The following is a 16,605-nucleotide window of genomic DNA, read 5'->3' on the forward strand; positions in this document are numbered from 1 at the left end:
ACTGTTAAAACTTGTGCATACTTTGCGAAGTTCTTGTATTGTGTTTTTCAGCTCCATTAATTCATTTATATTCCTTTCTAAATTGTCTATTCTCATTACCATTTCATCAAACCTTTTTTCAAGGTTCTTAGTTTCTTTGCATTGGGTTAGAACATGTTGTTTTAGCTCACAGAAGTTTCTTATTAGCCACCTTATAAAGTCTGATTCTGACAATTCATCACACTCATTCTCCATCAGGCCTTGTTCCCTTGCTGATGAGGAGCTGTGATCCCCTGAAGGAGGAGAGGCATCCTGGTTTCAGATGTTTTCAGCTTTTTTGTGCTGGTCTCTTCCCATCTTTGTGGATTTATCCACCTGTGGTCTTTTTAATTGCTGACTTTCAGACTAGGTCTCTGAGTGGACGTCCAGCCCGTTGGTGGTGATGCTATTTCTGTTTCCTTTGGCAGATTCCCCTGCCCCACAGAGCTGGACCTTCCCGGGTTCAGCTGTGTTTGCGGTGAAACTCTCAACTGTCAGCATTTCCAACTGCTGTTTTTTTGTGGGGGTGGGACCAGCCGAGCCCGATCATCTGGCTCCCCGCCTCAGAGCCTCACTCTTCTCTTCTCCTAATCGAACAATCAATTCTATCCCAGGTGCCCCAGTCACCCACCGAAAAGGTGCCGGAATCTGTGCAATTTCCCATGCGGCGACCGCGTCGGCTGAAACAGCAGCGCTCTTGTGGTGCTTTTCTACCCGGGAATCTCCTGGTCTGGCTCCCGGCTTCAGTTCCCCTTTCAATCAGCTGAATGGGCGACTCTGCCTTCCCAGAACTCCAAACGCCAAACAAAAGGGCACCCAGTCCTACACACTCTGCACTGAGAACAGCCGCGCTGGCCAAAAGAGTCACGCTGGCGACCTCTGGGGCTCCTCTGCTGGGAATCTCCTGGTCCGTAGGCAATAAAAATTCGTCTGGAAGTCTGGCGTCCACTCACTCCCTGCACCTTCACTGGGAGCTGCAATCCTGAGATGCTGCTAGTTGGCCATCTTGGATCTCTCCAAGGATTCTCTGCTTAATAAATGCTATTGAGAATACTGGCTAGCCATATGCAGAAAACAGAAACTAGACCCCTTCCTTACACCTTATACAAAAATGAACTCCAAATGAATTAAAGACTTAAATGTGTCAGACACTGTAATCCCAGCATTTCGGGATTTCTCAAAAAGAAAATAATTTTTAAAAAAGACTTAAACATAAGACCTAAAACCATAAAACCCATAGAAGTAACCTAGGCAACACCATTCAGGACATAAGCATGGGCAAAGACTTCATCACTAAAACACCAAAAGCAATGGCCACAAAAGCAAAAAATGACAAATGGGATCTAATTAAACTAAAGAGCTTCTGCGTAGTAAAAGAAACTATCATCGGAATGTACAGGGAACCTACAGAACGGGAGAAAATGTTTGCAGTCTATCCATCTCACAAAGGCCTAATATACAGAATCTACAAGAAACGTAAACAAATGTACAAGAAAAAAACAACCCCATTGAAAAGTGGACAAAGGATATAAACAGATGCTTTTCAAAAGAAGACATTTATGCAGCCAACAAACATATTGAAAAAATGCTCATCGTCACTGGTCATTAGAGAAATTCAAATCAAAACTGCACTGAGATACCATCTCACGCCAGTTAGAATGGTGATCATTAAAAAGTCAGGAAACGACAGATCCTGGAGAGGATGTGGAGAAATCGGAGTGCTTTTACACTGTTGGGAGTGTAAATTAGTTCAACTATTGTGGAAGACAGTGTGGCCAGTCCTCAAGGATCTAGAACCAGAAATACCATTTGACCCAGAAATCCCATTACTGGGTATATACCCAGAGGATTATAAATCATTCTACTATAAAGACACATGTACATGTACGTTTACTGCAGCACTTTTCACAATAGCAAAGACTTGGAACCAACCCAAATGCCCATCAATGATAGACTGGATAAAGAAAATGTAGCACATACACAACACTGAATACTATACAGCTATATAAAAAGATGAGTTCATGTCTTTTATAGGGACACGGATGAAACTGGAAACCATATTTGCAGCAAACTGACACAGGAACAGAAAACCAAACACCACATGTTCTCACTCATAAGTGGAAGTTGAACAGTGAGAACACATGGACACAGGGAGGAGAACAGCACACACCAGGGCCTGTCGGGAGGTAGGGGACTAGGGGAGGGATAGTATTAGGAGAAATATCTAATGTAGATGATGGGTTGATGGGTGCAGTAAAGCCACCATGTCATAGGCATACCTGTATAACAAACCTGCATGTTCTGCACATGTATGCCAGAACTTAAAGTATAATTAAAGAAAAGAAAAGAAAAAAGGCACTGTGCTAGGTTAAAAAGACAAAAAAAAAAAGACATAAATAAAGTGTGGCCCTATATTGAACACCAGATTGGACAAACATCTATAAAAGGCCACTTTTTGGGTCAACTGGGAAAATGGTAATATGGTCCGGAAAAGTCAAAGTTGTTAAAATAATAAAAGTAGACTAAAGAACAGCATAAACTCATTTTGGTAAAAAGAGCAAACATGTATGTGTATACAAAAATGCATGTGTGTGCAGCACACGCACACACACACACACACACACACACACAGAGAGAGAGAGAGAGAGAGAAGAGAGAAAAAGATCAAAAAGAACCTAAACTATATTAACAGTAATGATTATTGAATGTTGGGAATAGAAAGCTTTTACTTTTTTTCTGCTTTTTTAATATTTTCTAATTTTTACAATGCACAGTATTGCTTCTCAAATAAGAGAAATATTATTAGAAAAATTTAAAGAATCTAGTAAGCTTAATAACCCATACCCTTCAGAATGGTAGCCCAGGCCTATGGTTACAAAGGGGTACTAGATTGTAGAATGTTATTGCCTGACTCCAATCTTATCTGCCTCCAGTGAACCTTTCATTCAAGATGCTGTCAGGGCATCTGAAAGGACAGAGAGCTGGGACTTCATCTGAGTTTGCAGAACAGGTTGTACAAGTCTTTTTTCCTCTGCCTGCTGATAAATAGCTGTAAGGATGGCAGAATTAAGCCCAAAGCTTGCTTCTATTGTAATATTCCACTGGTAGTAAGATTGCCAGGGAGGTGACCTTACAGTTCTCCCATCTCTGACTAATAGAAGCTTCAGATACTAACCAAAAAGAACTGGATAATTGGGAACCTCAAATTGGCTGAGGTCAGTTTGGGTCTACCTGTTATTAGCCTGGAAAACAGGTTGGCAGTAGAAACACAGTACAAAGGCATAGATGCACTCATCGTATTGATGATGAAAGCAGCAGTTGACAGGCAGGATAATTATGCGCATTTTAAAAACACATGAATTTTCTTCTTCTCCTGTGTAAATTTCTCTATTGAAACGAAGCCAATTTTTTATTTACATTTCCCTACAATTTTCATTATAAGCTTTTTCAAACATGCAAAATGTTGGAAGTGTGGTACTAGGAAGACTCATACTGTCTATACCTAGATTCAAAAATTAACATATTGCCACATTTGCTTTCTCTATTTTTTTCTTAATCCTCTGAAAGTAAATTGCTTAAACCCTAAATACTTCCGCATTCATTGTCAAAGAATAAGCACATTTTCCTACAAAACCACAATAACATGTTTGCTTCTTAGAAAATTTATAATAATTCTATATCATCTAATATCTAGTCCATATTCCAATTTTCTCAAATGTTACAGGAGAAAAAGTCTTTTATAACTGTGTTTTTCAAATCTGGATGCAATCAAAGCTCTTGTACTGCATTTGTTTCTTTAGTCTCTTAATGTAGAACAGTACCTCTACCACTTTTTCCCACAACATTGACTTTTTTGGAAAGTCCAAGCCTTTCAAAAGTGTTTTTGTTTTTGTTTGTTTGTTTGTTTGTTTGAGACAGAGTCTCGCTCTGTCACCCAGGCTGGAGTGCAGTGGCGCAATCTCGGCTCACTGCAACCTATGCCTCCCGGGTTCAAGCAATTCTCCCGCCTCAGCTTCCCAAGTAGCTGGGATTACAGGTGTACATCACCACACCTGGCTAATTTTTTTTTTGTATTTTTAGTAGAGACAGGGTTTCATCATATTGGCCAGGCTGGTCTTGAACTCCTGATCTTGTGATCTGCCCTCCTGGGTCTCCCAAAGTGCTGGGATTACAGGCATGAGCCATGGAGCCTGGCCTTCAAAAGTTTTACAGAATGTCAAACACTCTGTGTTTATCTATACTCTTTATTTCCTGCAAGCTGGAAAAAATTAATTTGATTCAGGCTACATATTTTTGGCAAAAATATTTCACAGTTTATGTTTTAAAATTTTTATTATATCTACTTATGAGGTACATAAAGTGGTTTGTTCCATTATTACATTTTTTTTGGTGGGGCAGGGAGCAGCTGAGTCTTGCTCTGTCACCACGCTGGAGTGCAATGGCACAATCTCAGCTCACTGCAACCTCCAGCTACCAGGTTCAAGCAATTGTCTTGCCTCAGCCTCCAGAGTAGCTGGGATTACAGGCACTCACCATCATGCTGGCTAATTTTTGTATTTTTGCAGAGACGGAGTTTCACCATGTTGGCCAGGCTGGTCTGATCCACTTGCCTCAATTTCCCAAAGTGCTGGAACTACAGGCATGAGCCACCGTGCCCAGCCAGCTCCATTATTACTGATGCTAACTTTGATCAATTACCTAAGGTGGTGTTTGCCAGATAGATTCATTGTAATGATACATTGTTAAAATTTGTGATTAGTAGGTAACCTGTCAGTAATACACTGGGATAATGTCAACATCCTATTCCTCAATACTCTCTTACTCAACAGTTTTGATTCATGTCTAAAACAGACCACTTAGATTGCAAACTAATGATTTTTCTAATTTTGCCATTCTTTCTATGTTTATTAGCTGATATTCTTTCAGCAATAAAGAGCTTTCCTTCCTTTGTCCACCTCCAGGGATTTTGTTTTTCAATATGTAATAATCAAATACATTTTTTATTGTTACTGATGTTCAGATTGACTCAAACATCATCAGTGTCAGCCCTTTCAAGGTTTCCATGTCCTTTGAACATGACACTATTGGTGTGACTCCATTCTTTCTTGCCCTATGGTACTATTTATCCAAGACTAACCTTGTATTTTCCTTGCTCCAGACATGGAATCAGCCATTCTGATTGCTTTGTAAAGGAAATGCTATTTAAAAACAAAACACTGGACATTAAGTATATTCACTTCTTTTTGGGTAGAATCCCTTCAAGACTGGTTCAGTGAATAAAGTTATTTCTTCTTGTTGCTTTCTCTTTAAATCATGAATTCATATTCACATTCTTAATTTAATTTTAATGTGATAAAATTATGTCTTTAATTTTATATCTGTGCCTCTTTTTTGTACACTATATAGCTTAGCTTATGATAACTAACATATTTACTTTTTTGCTCTTTATAAGGTGTGCGTGTTTCAAGTTAAATTATATTACTACTATAAATAAACCTACTGAGTGATGCTTAAAATTTTGCCCTTCTTGTTTCTAGAGTGTATCTCATTAAGAATGAGTCAGAGGACTGTGCTGACAAGTTAGCTGAAATAACTGCTTTCTCTCTGTGATTATGTCATCAAGTTGATAAACACTTACAGTCATTAAATTCATTTGCTTTTTTTAGTATTGTTTTATGGTTTATAATTTTTGATTTAATTTTATTTTTTGAATATATAAAACATTAATAGAAGTATATAAGGAGGTGTACGTAGAGGAATCTAGCTCTTATCCCTATCCCCTACACCCTACTTACCACACCTATCCACGATAATAACCACTTTCATTTTTATTTTTATAACAAGTTTATTGAAATATATTTCACATATCATAAAATTCACCCTTTTAAAGGGTACAATTAAATGGTTTTCAGTATATTCACGAAGCTGTGCAACTGTCACCCCTTATCTAATTCCAGAAATTTTCATCATTCCAAAAAGAAGCCTCACACTCACCATCAATTACCCCCATACTTCTCACGCCCCCATTTCCCAGACTACCACTCATCAACTTTCTTTCTCTATAGATCTGTCTATTCTGAACATTTAATATAAATGGAATCATATAATATATGTACTGTTGTATCTTGTTTTTTTTTAACTTAGCATAATGCTTTTAGTGTTTATCCTCGTTGTAGCATCAGTACTTCATACTTTTTATAGCTGAATAATATTCCATTGCCTGTATATCACATTTTGTTTATCTATTCATTAGCTGACAGACATTTGAGTTGTTTCCACTTTTCAACAACTACGAATAATGCTGCTATGGACATTTGTGTACAAGTTTTTGTGTGGACATATGTTTTCATTTATCTTAGATTTATACCTAGGAGTGGAATTGCTGGATTTATGGCAACTCTACATTTAACTTTTGGAGTCATCAGTTTTTTTAAAATTTATCTTAGTGTATGATTCATTTGACAAAAATCTTTTTGAAATGTGTGTGCATTCTTACATAATCTTATTTTCCTCTTTTTTCTTGTAAAAGAAAAGCTGGCATATTATAAACTTTGTTTTACAGCTTGAGATTTTTTAATGTAATTGTTTGTTTTACATGCTGGAAAATAGTAATACACCCCAGAAACCACTACAAAACAAAAGTTCATAGATGTCTTCCTCATTCTTTTTTTAAATTACTACACCCTATTTTCAGATATTTGTGCTGTTTCCAATCTTTTGCTTTTGAAAACTGTGCTGCAATGACAAACCTTGTGCATGTGTTGTTTGTATTTGTGGAGGTGTATCTTTAGAGTACACGCCTTAAAAAAAAAAAGCAAACATATTCTATGCCTTGTTTTGCTGGGTCAAATGATAAGTGAATATGCAGATTTGTTAGATATTGCCAAATCCCCTCTTCTGGAACTGTACTGCATTAATACAATAAATTTAGTAGAGGACAGTTTCCCCATAGTCGCATTAACAAACGTTAGGATTTATCAATAAATGGTAGCTCAGTATAGGTTTAATTTGTATTTTTGTTACTATGAGTGAACTTGAACATATTTCCATATATTTAAGAGTATTTGCCATGCTATTTCTGTGATTTATTTGTTCATGTCTTCTTCTGATTTCAAGAATTTGAGGACTAAGATTCTTGAAGTAAGCCAGGCATTCAGCCTTTGGGCAGATAGGGGTAGGCACCCTGTCGCTCACTAAGCAGGAACAACCTCAATTTAGTCCTTGGCTCCTGTAACACGTTGAGACTCTCAGAAAGTCAGATCTGAAGGAACCCTTTAGGATTAGCTGCTTCAGTCCCTTTGTGTTATAGATGAACAAACTTGTGGCCCAGACGGTGGGAGAGACTTTCTCTAGATCACACAGCATATCTGTGGTAGATCTAGAACTTGAGCCAAAGACTCTTCCAGGGTAACTTTGCATTAACATGCAAATGGTTTCTTTCCTGGGTTTTGTACATTTACTGAGATTATCACAAACTACTTTTTGGAGAGCATATGCCTCTTAATGTCCTCTATTAGCTCAAATTGCAAACACTGGCAACAAATATAAAAGCCATCCTCTCTTGTTAATTCTGCTTATTACCTATCAGTGTCCATAATATTCATTTGCTATAGAAGTGTAAAAAAACAGCCCTTGAAAGTCAGAGCTGAATCAGATCTTGGAGACCTCACATATAATAGGAAAACTCAAGGTCCAGATAGGCAAAGCACTCAGGATTTAGTACAGGGGGAGGCCAAAAGAGCCCTTAACCCAGAAACTCGTCTTCATTAAAGGCCTCAATTTTAGGTGTTTGAGATCGTCTCCAACTGAGATTAAAATGTGTCATTATTACATCTTTTGAGTATGCAGACAACTGTACTTGCTAAATATATAAACTTAAAATACATTATAATTTTTAAGCTTATTTTCACATTTCTTTACTGTTTAATATACCAAGAGAGGCCTTAAGAGTGACCTGTTTCTGGTCACAAAATGAACTAATAGCAGAAAGCAGAAATAAAACTAGAGCTCAGGTCTGCTGGCTCCTGGACAGAACACTTTCTGCCTTTTTGGAGCCAAGTAAATTCATCTTGATTCACAATATTAAATCCTCTGGCCAGGAAGCACCACTGTGTAATACATGTGTCCCTTTCACCTGCCTGTCTCAGTGCCCGTCACCAGGACTATTCTCCATAATCCCGCTGTCTGTTACTGCTGGCCACACCAGGGCAAGAAGTGGACCAGAACCTCAACAAAAAGTTCCATTTCTTGAAAGCCACTCATGTGACATGCATTTTACCTGTGTTCATTCTAATCCACACAGCTGACCTTCACTGTAGGGATTGTACAGATGATCAAACAGATTCAGAGAGGTTTGCCTAAGATTATATAGCTAAATCAGTTGGAGAGCTTCAATTCAAAACCAGGTTCATCCGAAAACAAAGCCCGTGTTCACTCCACTCTACCTTGCTGTTACTTTTCAACTGAGACAATCCGCATGCATGATGACTCTAAGAGGATATATACATGGGTCAAGGCAAAATAGCCTTCCTCACAGAGCACTCAGCCTTCCAAGAAAGCAGTTAAAGGCTGGGGCTGAAAGAGCTGAGAAGCAGTTTCTGTGTAGTCCAACCACATGGGCCAGTCGTCTAAGAGAAACTTTTTCTGAAAATCCAGCAGTTACTTACTTGACCAAGTGTCTTATCAGAAGTTCCAGCATCTCTCGGTTCTTTTCTGGTAGCTTATATATCAGGGAGTGAATAGCTCCCAGGCGGTAATCCAGGTTGTCAGACTCTGGGAGAGAACAGTAAGAGATAAATGGTTTGGCATTCTAGGCAACTAGATTAAGCAAATTCTTACACGTATACACACACACACACACACACACACACACACACACACAGAGAGAGAGAGAGAGAGAGAAGACTGTCTCAGATGGAGTCAGAACTCCAGGCACAGCAGGTTGTTCCTAAAGTCTCACAGATAAACTTCCAGCTGGAAACCTATTCCCATCCACTTTCCTTGTGGTACTGAGAAGTGTGCTGCTGCCTTTGGATTCCTGTGAAAATCACTGAGAGAGCCCAGAAGTAAAGAACAAAGCTCCTTTGTTTCAACAAAGACCCATTATGATGTTAAATCCCCTGAATCTTTTTCCTGAACACCACACAGATATGATGCAGAATAAGGGTCACGTTGAAGTGGGAGGGGCACTCATACAGTGACCTCAGCCAAAACTTTCAATGCTTCTTTAATCGCCAACTTTTGGGGGTGATTCTATATGCCTTATTTCCCATGTATTAACATCCTCTCCCTCAGTTTTCTCATCTAGAAAATGTGATACTGGCACTAACAGATTAAGAACAGTGGTTCACAACACAATCGAAAAGCTTTTGAACAGGCAAAATGCTGAAGGAAGTTGAAACAGCAACTGTCGTGTAATCATTTTGCTGTCCCCTGGTAATGTGAGCAAATGTTCTTGTTCTGATGGAAGAGGCAATGAATAAATATATAAATAAAGTCTTTATATTCATCACATTCCTCAAGTAACCAATTTTCTCAAGCCTTCTTAAGTAACACTAATTATGAAAAATACCACTCTTGAGTTAGACAGCAAGCAAGAATACTCTCATTTGGCAGTCGTGCATAATTTGTTTATGTGTTTTAGGTTTCTGTGCCCTCAATCACTTCTCCTCAAACAATTTTCTAGGCTTATTGCAGTAAACATTAAGAAACTAGGACAACACAGTTAATTAGTAACATAAATACTTACTGGCAGCAGAGACCAGCTCTTTGTGAAGCCTATAGGTCATGACGGGTTCAGAAAGATTCCTGAAACGAATGAAAATTGTCAGTTTCTTTAGGAAGGATGAAGCTGGGTATTGGATTCTTAGTTCTGGAGACAGCATGGCTGACATTTCTGAACCCTACAACTTACTGAGATTATATTCATTTTTCTCTTAACCTGAAGCTTCATCAGGGGAATCCAAGTTGCTAGTCATTCAACAAAAGACCTGCAAAAGCATGGACTAAGGCCTCTAGCAAAGTCTCCAACTAGTTCCCAAAAGTGAAAAGAGGCACAAACCAGTCCTGCAAAATTCCAAAGGAGGCCCATTACGAATGCTACCACGAATCTCTTACAATTTGATAGATCCTTAGATTTTCCTAAGTGCTTTTGCAATTGTCCTCCCAATTGACACTTCCAATAATCCTGTGAGGTAGAACAGTTATTCAAATCCGCATTTATAGGAAGAGGAATCTCAGGCTCAAATGGCTTTATTCACTTAGTCGAAAAACACTGGCTGAGCATCTACTTGCACATGGCATTGTGCCAGGTATTGGGAATCCAGAGACGGATAGAAATAGTCCAAACCTCTAAGAAGCTAATAGTTTAGTAGAGAAGAGCACCATACACAAAACTTGCAATGCAGTGGGACAAGTATGATGATAAAATAAAGGTACATGGTAGGTGGCTCAGAGGAAGTAAGAAATCAACCGATAATTATAAGAATAGCAAACTTTGTACTGCTCTAATAGATTTACATGTATTAACCCATTTATAAAGCTCATAACAATCTGTGAGCTAGGTACTGTTTGCAGTTTATAGATGTGGAAACTGAGGCCTAGTGAAGTTAAAGAACTCATCCAAAATTACACAGCTAATAAGTGGCAGAAGCAGGAAGTTTGTCTCCTAGGTCCATGCTCTTAATTACTATACTATACTGCCTGCCACTGTTATTGTAGTAATCCAAGCAAAAGATAAATAAAAGACAGAGGAGCTAGCCATGGTGGCTGACACCTATAATCCCAGCACTTTGAGAGGCCAAGTTAGGAGAATCACTTAAGCCCAAGAGATCGAGATCAGTGTGGTCAACTTAATGAGACCTCCACCAAAACAAAAACAAAAACAGAAACAAAAAACGTAAAAACAGTAGCTGGGCATGGTGGTGAGTGCCTGTAGTCCAGACTACTCAAGGGGCTGAGGTGGGAGGATCATTTGAGCCTGAGAGAGAGAAGGATATGGTGGGAGGGCAAGGTGGCAATGAGTCATAATCACACCACTGCACTCCATCCTGCATCACAAAGCATAGAAAGAATAGGTGAGGAGAGTGTTTTGAAAAATTTTAACAAAAGAACTCCTTCTTTGATTAGGTATGATGGCAAGAGAGCATTTGGTTTGGGTGAGTGAATAGAGTAAGTTGATTAAGAGGGAAGTAGAGATGCTAAGTCAGGGAGGCCTCAGGAAGGAGATATCTACTAAGAAGCTGGATACAGGGTTCTGCTAGATCAGAGAAGCAGATGTGAAAATCAGGAACCTCGACAGATGACAAAACCACAAGAACAGATGCCACTGCTCCAGAGGAGCTGGCAAACTGGCAGTCAAACAGCTACATGAGGCCTTCTGACATTTCTCCTTTGTCCAGCACAGTGTATAAAAGTGAAATGGAACTGAATCAATGATCAAAATATTTTAAAATGAGATATTTCATTTAAAAAATTTTTACTTTAAAAATATTTCATACAAACCCATATATGAATATATATATAAAATGAATATATGAAATACTTCATTTTAAAAATATTTCATGCAAACCCATATTCCCTGTCTGTTGAAAAATGCAAAGATCTTTGTAGAAGTGAACAACACTGCCGTTTGTATGTAAACAAAGGGATTGTCATGCAAATAATGGTTAAATGTGCGAAGTGTTTAACAGGAAAAGAGTCTACTTCACTCAGTTTTATTCCCTGGCCCCTGTAGATATTTCAGTTTTCAGTTGCTCTACTATAGTAAAATGAGAAGAGAGCCCTGGGAAATACCAAATAGAAAGCCCATAGAGGGGACTGACAAAAATGACCAAAGAGGTTAGAGAAAAACAAAAAGCAAGTGATTCAGCAGAGTCCAAAATAGGAGAAAGTATTAAGGAGGGCTTGGTAGCAATTTCAAATGTTACAAAAAGATCCAGTAAGGTAAACACTGACAACTGTCCTTTGTGTACAGCATTGAGGGTATCCCTGGCGACCCTGGCAAAAGCACCTTCATTGGAGCAGAGGGGGTAAGAGTTATTACAACGAGTTAAGAGGGAACTGGGGAGTTAAGAAGTACAGACAGAGATTGTATATTACTTGACACAGAAGCTTGGTTGATGTCGATGAAAAGAGTGAAACTGTGTAAAATATTTTAAGAGATTTATTCTGAGCCAAATATGAGTGACCATGGACCATGACACAGCCCTCAGGAGGTCCTGAGAACTTGTGCCTAAGGGGGTCAGGGTACAGCTTGGCTTTACATATGTTTAGAGAGGCATGAAGCATCAATTAAATATATTTAAGAAATACATTGGTTTGGTTCAGAAAGATGAGAAAACTCAAACTGGGGGCTTCCAGGCTATAGGTAAACATTTGCTGCTTGACAGTTGGTTGAGTTTTTCTGAAGACCTGGGATCAATGGAAAGGAATGTTGAAGTTAAGTCAAAAGACTATGGAGACCAAGTTTTATTGTGCAGAGGAATCCTTCAGATAGCAGACCTCAGAGAGAGCAGGTTGTAAAATGATTCTTATTAGACCTAAAAAGGTGTCTGGCTCTTAGTTAATTATCTCCTGGATCTGGAAAGAAAGAAAGAAAACAATGGGGGAAGGGGATTTTCTATAGAATGCAGATTTTTCCCACAAGAGACTTTGCAAGGCAATTTCAAGGTATGGCAAGAAAATATATTTTGGGGTAAAACATTTTCATTTTTTCCCTTGTTATGCCAGAGTCAGATTGGCAAGTAAATCACAATATACAGGGTTAAATAAAACCCATTTGATGAGAATGTATGGTTTGTAGGGCATGACTCCCCAGACCCCTTAGAAAGGAATTTGGGCAAGATAAAAAATCAGAGCTTGGTCCTCACTGAGAAGGGATAAAGTATCTCATTAGGCAATCTTGTTTACTCTAACTATCATCTATTTGCTCAATGATCACCAAGATTTTAGATCAAGCCCAAAACTCATCATTGAGTTTCAGACCAATATATTCAATTGTCTCCTTAATATCACGCCCTGATTTCTTCAAAGGTACCCACATTTGACATATCCAAATTCCAACTTACTGCCTGCCTCAAACTTAGTTTTCTTGTGTTTCTTAAATCAGTAAACACCATCATTTGGTTGTATGGGCCAGAAACATGGAGTTACCTTTTTATCACCCTATCCCCAACCCTCATATTCAATTCATCAGTTTGACTTCCCAAATCTCTTGAATATGCTTACTTCTAGGAATAGCTACTGCTACTCCCTAGTCCAAGCACCAGCATCATCTCTTGCCTAAATGACAGCCATAGCCTACTGAAAGATTTCCACATCTCTGCCCATTTTATATCACTGTAACCTAATCTCCATAGATTTTTTTTTTCAAAATACAAATCTCAACATGCACCTCTTATTTAAAATCTTTCAATATATTCCCTTTACTTTTAAGATAAATTTAGCCCCTAATTTTTAAAAGATCCTATAAAGCCCCAAATGATCTGGCCTCTACATACCTCTCCCTGCCTCTCTACACTCAACACTCCCCCTGTTCTGATTCATGTAGTTTCCTGAAGGGGACTTCCTCCCTCCTGCCTCAAGACTTTGCACATTCACTTCCCTCTCTCTGGAACCCAACCCCCACTTGGTTGATTCCGACTTACAGTTCAAAACTCAGTTTAAACAACTGGAATAGATGAGGTCTTCCTATTAAATGCTTTCATAGGTATACCTTTCCTTCAGAGTACTTATTAGAGTTTATTACATTTGTGTGATTCGTCTTCTAGTTCTTTAAGGTCAGAGACCATATCTATACATAACTGTTTGCCTAGTGCCTTAACATCATACTTGGCATTGAGTAAGCACTGAGGATATTTTTCTTGAATCATTTAATGATTTAAAGATGCATATGGCTGGAGCATACTTACGTGCTGAAAAAAAGAGCCAGTAGAATGAGATAATAAAAATATAGGAGAGAGAACGGATGATTTCTAGAGGACTTCTCTGGAAAGGCTATAGATAAGGGATGATTTAATTACCTAGAACAGAGGGTGGAGTTCTGCCCTGGAACACAGCTATCTTTGAGAACTCTAAAAGGTATTTACTGGGTGTTGTATACTACAGAACCATGGGCGGGAGTCACCAGAACAAGTATCACTTATTGGGGATGCTGCCCACTCACACTTTCAGGCTTGACCCTCTCATCTTTGAAAAGAACCATACTGCCTATTACAGGATGAGTTGGGAATAATACAACGTGAGGAAGTTCTTCCAAACCTAAGAAAATGTTGAGACTCCTTCGAAGGGAGCTAGAGATACAGAATCACTTATTCCCACTATTCTCATCACAAGTCTTCTTAAAGTATTCATAACAGATTGCTCTCTGCCTTTACTAAATTACCAAGCCATCCAAAGAAGGCCAAAGCTCCTGGAAGTAGGGGGCAGGAGAAGATGCCCCAGTACCAGGGGCCTTATAAATCAGAGACACTTAGATTTAAAAAAATACAAGCTGGGATCACGGCTATTACTTAATGGGGGAAGTGGGGCACCTTGGTTTCCTCATCTAAAAAATGAGTCAAGGCCGGGCGCGGTGGCTCAAGCCTGTAATCCCAGCACTTTGGGAGGCCGAGGCGGGTGGATCACGAGGTCAAGAGATCAAGACCATCCTGGTCAACATGGTGAAACCCCGTCTCTACTAAAAATACAAAAAATTAGCTGGGCATGGTGGCACATGCCTGTAATCCCAGCTACTCAGGAGGCTGAGGCAGGAGAATTGCCTGAACCCAGGAGGCGGAGGTTGCGGTGAGCCGAGATCGCGCCATTGCACTCCAGCCTGGGTAACAAGAGTGAAACTCCGCCTCAAAAAAAAAAAAAAAAAAAATGAGTCAAGTACCATCTAGTACACTCAGTAAATGGGAGAAAAAAACGATGACATTATCAGTGTAAACAACTGGCCACAGACTAGAACAGAATAAATCCTCCAATAACAGTTCTTTTCTTCATCAGCAGATGCAGGAGAAATATTCCTGGAAAGAACATTCAAGTTTATGTAAAGCCCTAAGATGATGCTACAGAAGAAAAATATTTAACAGCAATATCTTAAACCCAATTTAGTTTAGATTAATGAGATTTTCCAGAACTTAACTATCAATTTTAATGGCTCAAGAGCACAATCATTGAAAAGAAAAGGCTTTAGCACATAAAGTATGATACATGCTATAGAACATAAAGAGTGGTAAGAAATCAGCGTGTTTAAAAAATATATATGTCTCGGCTGGGCGCGGTGGCTCAAGCCTGTAATCCCAGCACTTTCGGAGGCTGAGGCAGGTGGATCACGAGGTCAAGAGATCAAGACCATCCTGGCCAACATGGTGAAACCCCGTCTCTACTAAAAATACAAAAAAGTTAGCTGGGCATGGTGGCGCACTCCTGTAATCCCAGCTACTCAGGAGGCTGAGGCAGGAGAATTGCCTGAACCCGGGAGGCGGAGGTTGCGGTGAGCCGAGATCGCGCCATTGCACTCCAGCCTGGGTAACAAGAGCAAAACTCCGTCTCAAAAAAAAAAAAAAAAAAAAAATATATATATATATATATATATATATAATGTATATATGTCTCAAACACCTTTTGCACAATATGAATTTATGTCAATAAATTGAACAATATATTCATCAATTTTGTGCATTCCCAAATTTTGTTGGTGAGTTTACTTTTTTTCCATAGTGCTGACAGTTCATATAGCTCCAACATCATTACAGTTGTATTTTTTTGGTTTTATTTCCATTATCTGAATTAAGGCATGATATGCAGCACATCACACATAGCACATCATTTTTGCCCAAATGCAATTTGACATTTCAAAATGGTTAGCCACCCTGAATAGTCACAGCTCATGATTCTGCTAGTGAAGCCATCATGACATCGCTCTGTGAACAACAAAATATATTCAATTATTTCAAGTGTAGGATTTTAGAAAATAATCATTTTAGCCTTTTTTCAATAACAATTCTATTATTTTTATGCTTCTCTTGCTTAAACTCTCAGATTTAAAAAACAGTCTTTGCACATTCTTGGCCAGAAATCCTCTTCACATACTTTTTCTTAAGCAATTCTAAGCAACCTCCTGGAACTGGGACCACATTAACTCCACTCAGCACCCAGAGAAATTTCACCAACTATGAAATGCAAACTCCCAATTCAAATCAGGCATACCTGAGGTAGAATTTCAAGGAGCTGGTGATTGTCTTAATGTCCCAGTCACTATTATGAAAATCAACATCTCCTGGGCATTTAGGATCTATTTGAGAGAAGTAAACAAAAAACAAGTTAATCATCCAAAAATCTTACATTTTACCTCTTTTAAAAGAAAAACAATATGATGCTAAGTAGTTTTTAAGAGATCAAAACTTTATAAGAAGCAAATCTTCCGTGTTTCAAAAACCTGACTGCATTCTGGTCTACCATATAAGGAATAAGGAAGTAATCTATCCAATTCACACAACAAAGAAAAACTGAACAAACAAAATCAACTCTTCTTAGATTCATCAGATAACTGGGATCATAGAGTAAATGACTACCCCCAAAAGTGAGGAGATAGAGAGATAG

General features: G+C 38.7%; 1 protein-coding gene across 4 annotated transcripts in view; it reads right to left on the reverse strand.

Annotated features, from left to right (window-relative positions):
- The window catches only part of OPHN1 (oligophrenin 1), a 391,423-nt gene that overhangs the window by 68,630 nt on the left and 306,188 nt on the right, over window positions 1-16,605 (reverse strand). For all 4 annotated transcript variants that reach the window (XM_074391741.1, XM_074391740.1, XM_003940936.4 and 1 more), the window contains 3 exons: window positions 16,213-16,297; window positions 9,767-9,825; window positions 8,685-8,790 (listed from right to left, as the gene is read on the reverse strand). In XM_074391741.1, the coding sequence (XP_074247842.1) occupies window positions 8,685-8,790; window positions 9,767-9,825; window positions 16,213-16,297 (250 nt within the window). The remainder of the gene's footprint in view (window positions 1-8,684; window positions 8,791-9,766; window positions 9,826-16,212; window positions 16,298-16,605) is intronic.

Source organism: Saimiri boliviensis, chromosome X, assembly GCF_048565385.1.
Source record: "Saimiri boliviensis isolate mSaiBol1 chromosome X, mSaiBol1.pri, whole genome shotgun sequence".
NCBI lineage: Eukaryota > Metazoa > Chordata > Mammalia > Primates > Cebidae > Saimiri > Saimiri boliviensis.